General features: G+C 36.5%; 1 protein-coding gene across 1 annotated transcript; it reads right to left on the bottom strand.

Moving 5' to 3' along the window:
- Positions 1-609: 609 nt before the first annotated feature.
- LOC129233706 (piggyBac transposable element-derived protein 4-like) lies at positions 610-1924 on the bottom strand (the record flags this gene model as incomplete). Its single annotated transcript, XM_054867681.1, has 1 exon — positions 610-1924. A coding segment is annotated over exon 1 (1315 nt), but the record flags the coding sequence as incomplete, so codon positions are not given.
- Positions 1925-8343: the final 6419 nt, after the last annotated feature.

Here is an 8343-nt window from a genome sequence, read left to right as displayed (position 1 = left end):
CCCCTACAGATTATTAAAAATAGCTTGCATACAGGCAGTAATATTACAGTTCGTCAGTAACGGCAAATATTCTCTAATTTTAAAATTTCAAAAAAATTTCTTAAATTTACTGAAGATCCATTTTTAAAACTTCGTGGTAAGGCCCGAAACACTCAACACATAGACAAAGTTGACATGCCTCACAAATCCAAGTACTCTCTACTTGTCTATTTGAAAATGTTTTGACATTTAAGTTTCTGCAGCGCACACACGTTTTTTTACGTCCATTAATTTTGACTCGTAGATGTTTCGCGTGAATACTAGTGTTCAATTTCCTTATTTTTCGACTTTTAGTTGCAAAGGAATCAATCAGTTGCATGCGAAATTCATATAATGTGACGGGTCTTTTTTCTAAAGGAAAGTTGGAAATCGTGTATAAAACGAATGAATTGTTCACTGCAGTGTTGAAAAGAAACCAGAACAGATACACCCACCACTTCCGTGACTTACGCGCCACATCGTAGTATTTTCTGTACTGGTCTGCCAGGTCTACACCACCCATACTTCTATTGTAATTCGAAAAAACTAATGGACAGGGGATATTATTTTTCACACTGCCGATCCGTCTACTTGCTGTGATTTCTATATGCTCAGTGTGATTGCTAATTATAGAAATTTCCTTTTTATCTTTCCACACAGTACACGTCAAATTCGGGAATTCTATGCACTGGAAAACCTTCGATTCACCAGTCTTTTGGAGTTTAATTTTCTTTAAATTAGGTGGAAGATGTTTTCGGGTTCCCGTAACTGTTCCAGTAGCGTATATTCCCTTTTCACATAAGTCCAGCATCAAAGGAATACCAGTAAAGTACCTGTCAAAATACACACAATGTCCGACATCCAGGACTTTTGTTAAGTGGCTGACGACATCATGACCTAAGCCATTAGTTGAACGGGGCATTTGATCTTTTTTCCCACAATATACTTCGAAATTACACGTGTAGCCCAAAAAAGGAGTGCACAGCATCCACACTTTAATGCCACGTTTAACAGGCTTGTTTGGCATGTATTGCACAATGCCTAACCGTCCTTTGTACTTAACCATTGCCTCATCAATGGATAAGTCTTTGTATGGATGGAAATGGCTTTGAAAATTTTTTCGAAGTTCCTTCATGAAAGGGTCTATTTTTTGCATCATGTAGAAATTATCATCGTTTTGGGACACTTCTTCTGCTCTATCTGACAAATGAAAATATTTGTATATTTGAAAGAAACGATTTCTAGTCATAATTTCTTTAATTCTCTCATTTCCTAAAGCACTATTCTCCGACCAGTAGTTTCTGAGCCTTGGTAGTTTGTTGATGCCCATGATTAATATTATTGCGAAAAAGTTATACAGTTCTTGGATGTGTTGCAGAGGAGACCATTTACGTTTCTTTTGACTTTCGGAGCTGGAAGTACTTTTTACGTAATCAGCATACTTATTAGTGTTCAGCAAAATATTTTCGCACATTTCTTCAGTAAAAAGAAGCTTGAAATAGGATTCAGCGCTTGATCCGACAGGAAGATCATGTATTGGACCCCCTTTACACTCTTCCGGTTTCATTCTGATCAAAGTGTTGTCAATTTCATCAGTCCACTTCAAGTTTGAATATGAAAATCCAGTTTCATTGATTTCCTGTGCGTCGTTAATTATATTTTCCTTTGGAGAAACATTTTCTTGGTCCTCCAAACTTCCATGGAGTTCATCAGGATCCTCATTAAAACCAATTTCTCCTTCTGAATCTGGGAGTTGAGCAATGAATTCTGAATCAATGAAAGAGTTGTTTGCATTTTGCTCTTTCGGCCAACCGTCATCTTCACTGGATAGCTCACTTTCTGAGCCAGATGCAAATAAAATCGCGTCAATTTCTTGCTGCGTCAGCTGTCTGCGACGTTTAGGCATACTGAATGTTTAATTATGAATGAAATATAAAAAAATATTCAACTATCAAAAGCAACTCGTGAATGAAAAATTACTGAGAGAGAAATAGAACAAGTCGCGTGAAGGAAAAAGGTAGAATGAATAAAAAGCAACGATCTAAGTTTCCTCATTTCCCGTTCTTCCCGAAAAGCGGACATCTTCACAAGTTATGCGCTATCAATCCTTGTTATAGCATTGCCAGAGGGGACAAGTCCATCACTGTCACTTGTCCGGTGGTCTCGCAGATGAGTTTCCTTTCATTCCTACCCATAATATTACTAATCACTTTGTTTTTTGGGATATCATATTCAGCCTGCGCCACAAAATACCTAACTTTTCTAGTAGCTTACAGTTTTGGAAGAATTTCCCACGATTTCGATTGACTAAATAAGTTTGAGCATAGCCATTATTCTTCTCCAGAAGAAATAAATTATAAAACATGGAGTTATTTTAATTACTTATCAAATTATTTAAATACTACTTATTTATTTAGATATTAGCAACCGAAACATTTACAAAACTCCTAACTGATCTTTTCAATTTTTCTCTTTTATTTGGTGATTGAAATAAGGCTATAATGCTCTGACTAATTATAAAGCATTTTTATTTTAAGAAACAAAAACATTTTAATATTACTAACCGCCTTCAGCAAGTAGTTTTTTCGCTTTTTATGCCATTCACCTTCTTACTCCAAGAATGCATCCTTCGCTGGCTGCTCAAATAATTTTGATGGCAGTATAAAAATAATTTCAATCAACATCTATATCTCTGGAGACATTTATCAGCATATTTAAATCTATCTACCAACTGTCTGTCTATCTCTATAGGGTAAAAGCGGGAAAGACGCCATACTTTTTGTACAAATTAAATAAAAAATTAAAGATGCAATATAACTGAACCCTTTGTTTTATTTTGAAGTTACACTATTATTAGGTATTAAAATTATTATTAACGAGCTTTAGACTTAAATAAAAAAGAAATAACAAATAAAATTGTAGATTGACAACAGGCCATCTCTCCCATAACGTGTGGGAAAGACGCCTTATATAGTGTGGGGGAAATGCCATCTATGTTATTATTTATTGTTTTTGATCTTTTTGCGGATTATTTCCATACCAGAATTATTACAGTACATTGTACATGACTCATGCAGCCATTTTTAGCATAAGGAACATTCAATCCAGTCAGTTTTTCTTTCTTTCTTTTCTTTTTTAATAGTAATTTTTCCAACATTCCGTGCACAGACAAGCAACGTATTTTCGCTTCACTGTCGAGCTAGGTAGTTTAGGGATTAGATAAGACTTTTCAAGAATATTTGTAGGCGTTTCTTTACTAAGTGAACGTTTGTCTGAAAGTTGATGTGGAAACAGAGCTGGACAGGCAGCACTTTCAGGAGGAATTTCAAAAGTAGCTACTTGAATTAAACCAGAAATAGCAAGGACATGATCAGAAAAGCATTAGGATTGAGTGGTATTATTCCACAAGCTTTAGAACCTGATGTAGCATTTCCCACGGCGTTCCATAAAGTTATAATTCTTCATTTTTCGATAGTTCTCCTTTTTTTACTTTTTCATCTGCCAGAATTAAGGTCTCTTCACTCCACTGCCCCCTGATTATCGTATGCTTCCTTGCTAATTTTCTCGGCATTCAAAAAACAAAAACATTTCTAAACAAAACATCTCTTTATTTACAGTTTTACAAAGTTTGGCATCTCTTCTCATAATGTGGGAGAGATGCCACATAAGTATGAAGTACCTAAGTATTAACATATATATTGCAAAATGTAGTTGAAAAAAGTTAATAACAAGCTAAATCAATCGTTAAAACTTTCACGGTGTCTTTGTTTTACATGTAACAATCATTGAAACCAAAGCGATTCAAAATTTTCTTGTTGAACTTATGATCCCCAAAAGAAGTAATTATTGTACTCAGATTGCACAGTCAAAAGATTTTTGACTGTGCACCCTTATGACAAAAATAATAATGATAAACTTTAAAACTGTACCTACCAATTTTATACATTATTTATTATCATTAGCGCAACTAGAATTACATTCTTTAGTTTTTTTTTTTTTTAATTTCTTTAACACAGCAGTCTTTGCCTAACGAAAAACTTTGAGTTAACACTTTAGCGGCTGAAATAATATGCAACTTGCTCAATAACTTAGTAGAAATTTGCCAAGATTGATTCTTGCAATAAAACTCAATGATCTGGTTCTAATCTTAATTTATTTCTGTATTGTGCTTGAATTATTGCATTTGAAGGAAATGCTAGTTCCCTCTAAGCACCTGAATCCAAATGACATGATTTCAAAGTCAAGTAGCCCTTAGAAATTTCTGTTTATCTCACTTCAGACAGCTGTTTCTGAAGATTTAAGTAGATTTCACCTTTTTTTAAATCATGGTTCTAAACTTACATGTTGACAAAATGACTGAATTTTCCAAATTAATAAATAACATGTTGTTCAGAAGAAAATTAGAAAATGCTGTTTTGAGATTGAGTTTTTAGAAGTGCAAATATATATTACTAGTGCTACCCACGCGGCTTTGCCCGTAGTAGAAAATTAAAAGGTCATTTGGATCGCTTGTATATTTACAAATAATGGATGATGAATTTCTCGCCCATTTGCTATGTTCATTTTCTCGCCAATGTTACTGTTCCACGTTATGATAACTTCGTAATTTTCGCTTCCACTTTACGATAATTTGCTGAGTAAAATGTTCTTAAAATTGGAATAGAAGTATTTTCGAATGAAACAAAACAAACTGGAATTTTTGAAAAATCGCTTCGAGGTGCACACCCTCATGCTACAAACTTTGTGCCAAATTTCATGACAATTGGCCGAACAGTATAGGCGCTATGCGCGTCACAGAGATCCAGACATCCAGACAGAGATCCAAATATCCAGGCAGACTTTCAGCTTTATTATTAGTAATGATATTGCTAGTAATTATCACTTTACTCAAAATTTGTAACTCTAAAGGTAAAGTGATAATACGCTAGATTAAAAATTGTATAATATCGTAACGAAATTCTTTTCTCTCGCCCATTCTGAGAGAACTAGTAGCAAAGGCATTTTCTTTAGTCACCTGCTCGACCTGATTACTGCAGTTGGTCGAACCATGCATACATTTTTACATATTATGTGTGTTTATGTAGTTTTATGTTCTTGTAGAATTATAACCTCCTCTATCACTCTTTGTGGGGCGCTACTGTTTGGGCAACAGTTGTGTGGTGGGGCGCAGTATATTTTCACATGCTCGTTAAAGCTCTAGGCAGATTTGTTTAGATGCTTTCCAAACTCTGATTTGCGAAGTGTTACTTTTAAATTTCTAAAACTGGAAAGAAATAAGTACATTTCGGTTGAGAATAAAAATAATGAAAAAAAAAGGTTAATAGATGGCGAAATATTGTAAGTAGTAATTGCACACCCGTGTTTCGAGGTTCCTTGTAACCTTGAAGCATGTATAAGCAGTTATTTGCAAAATTTGTGCTTTATTAATGTTGTTTTGTATCATCAATTTTATGATACTTCATACATAAATTTATAAACCCTAAAATAGCATTCGTTTTTAAAGAGTGGTATGAAAAAATGAGAGTTAAAAGTGCAGGATATTGAAACGAAATCGTAGAGCAGATTCGTCTTTTCTTATTTTTTTGAGGAAGTCAAGCAACCTCAAGTCATTAGCAGATCCCCATTCAATGCAATTGTCGCTAGCACTTGCTAAATAGCTATCGGCAAGAAGAAAGAATCTTCTTCAGGGAGGTCTCACAGTAGGGGTCTTCTTCTACCCATCACCCCTGCATTCCCACAACTCGGCCGGGTACGGCCGGTCTCGGATCTAACCTACAAAGCCGTATAGGGCCGGCCTCGGTCTTAAGGAGTTAAACTGACTCAGAATTTTTCTCCCTACATAAATAATCAATATTCGCAAAAGAGAAAAATTAAAAAAAAAGAAGAAGAAATTTCAAATTAGAAACTAAAAGTATACATTGAAGATTTTCGTTCAGGCTGGGACTCGAACCCAGGGCCACTCACTTGGAAGCCTAACACTCTAGCCATTAGTCTATGGTAGCTCTGTCGGTGGGAGTTTTAAATATAATAAAAACAAAAAATGCACCTTGGTAATTGTTTATTTAAACACTTTGAAATCTTCGTGTCGAAAAATTAAACTGACTCAGAATTTTCTTCCCTACATAAATAATCAATAATTGCAAAGGAAAGAAATTGAAAAAAAAAAAGAATTTTCAAATTAGAAAAGAAATATATACATTGAAGATATTCGCTCCGGCTGGGACTCGAACCCAGGCCACTCGCTTGGAAGACCAGCGGTCTAGCCATTAGGCTATCGGAGTTCTGTCGAGCGGAGTCTTACTGCCTGACTGATACTGCCTGACTGACAGACTGACTCACTGACTGACTGATACTGACTGACTGACTCACTGACTGACCGAGACTGACTGACTAACTGCCTGACTGACTGAGACTGGACTGACTGACTGACTGACTGACTGATTGACTAACTGACTGACTGAGACTGACTGACTGACTGCTTGACTCTCTGACTGGCTATTTCACTGACTGACTGAATGACTAAATGACTGACTGACACTGACTGACTTACTGCTTGACTACCTGACTGACTGCTTGACTGACTAACTGACTGGACAGGACTGACCGACTGACTGACTGACAGACTGACTGAATAAGGATGACTGACAGACTGACTGAATAAGGATGACTGACAGACTGACTGAATAAGGCTGACTGACTGACTGACTGACCGAGACTGACTGACTGACTGACTGAGACTGGACTGGACTGACTGACTGACTGACTGACTGAGACTGACTGACTGCTTTAGTGACTAACTGACTGTACAGGACTGACCGACTGACTGACTGACTGACTGCCTGACTGACTGACTGAATGACTGACTGACTGAGACTAAACGACTGACTGCTTGACTGACTGGCTGAAGGACTAACTGACTGACTGAGTGACTGACTGACTGGACTGACTGACTGAGTGACTGACTGACTGAGACTGAATGACTGAGTGCTTGACTGATTGACTGTCAGACTGACTGACTGACTTCGCAAAAGGGAAAAATAAAAAAAAAAGAATTATAAAATAAGAAAAAAATATTTGCATTTAAGATTTCCTTTCCGGCTGGGATTTGAACCCAGGGCGACACTCATGGAAGCCCAACGCTCTCGCCAATATACTATCGGATCTCTGTTGATCGGTGTCTTAATTATAATAAAAACAAAAAATGCACCTTAGTAATTATTGATCTAAAATCTTTGAAATCTAAAGGTCGAATGATTAAACTGACTCAGAATTTTCTTCCGTACATAAATAATCCATATTTGCAAAAGAAAGAAATTGAAAAAAAAAGAATCTTCAAATTAGAAGAGAAATATATACATGGAAGATTTTCGTTCCGGCCGGGACTCGAACCCAGTACCACGCGCTTGGAACCCAACGGTCTAGCCATTAGGCTATCGGAGCTCTGTCGATGGAAGTCTTAAATATAATAAAAACAAAAAATGCACCTTGGTAATTATTGATTCAAACACTTTGAAATTTACAGGTCGAATAATTAAACTGACTCAGAATTTTTCTCCCTACATAAATAATCAATATTCGCAAAAGAGAAAAATTAAAAAAAAAGAAGAAGAAATTTCAAATTAGAAACTAAAAGTATACATTGAAGATTTTCGTTCAGGCTGGGACTCGAACCCAGGGCCACTCACTTGGAAGCCTAACACTCTAGCCATTAGTCTATGGGAGCTCTGTCAGTGGGAGTTTTAAATATAATAAAAAAAAATTAAACCTTGGTAATTGTTTATTTAAACACTTTGAAATCTTCGTGTCGAAAAATTAAACTGACTCAGAATTTTCTTCCCTACATAAATAATCAATAATTGCAAAGGAAAGAAATTGAAAAAAAAAAAAGAATTTTCAAATTAGAAAAGAAATATATACATTGAAGATATTCGCTCCGGCTGGGACTCGAACCCAGGCCACTCGCTTGGAAGACCAGCGGTCTAGCCATTAGGCTATCGGAGTTCTGTCGAGCGGAGTCTTACTGCCTGACTGATACTGCCTGACTGACAGACTGACTCACTGACTGACTGATACTGACTGACTGACTCACTGACTGACCGAGACTGACTGACTAACTGCCTGACTGACTGAGACTGGACTGACTGACTGACTAACTGACTGACTGAGACTGACTGACTGACTGCTTGACTCTCTGACTGGCTATTTCACTGACTGACTGAATGACTAAATGACTGACTGACACTGACTGACTGACTGCTTGACTACCTGACTGACTGCTTGACTGACTAACTGACTGGACAGGACTGACCGACTGACTGACTAACA

The sequence above is a fragment of the Uloborus diversus genome, unplaced genomic scaffold, assembly GCF_026930045.1.
Source record: "Uloborus diversus isolate 005 unplaced genomic scaffold, Udiv.v.3.1 scaffold_64, whole genome shotgun sequence".
Taxonomy (NCBI): domain Eukaryota; kingdom Metazoa; phylum Arthropoda; class Arachnida; order Araneae; family Uloboridae; genus Uloborus; species Uloborus diversus.
Note: the sequence above shows the minus strand (reverse complement) of the source record. Positions and strands in the feature narration are given on the sequence as shown.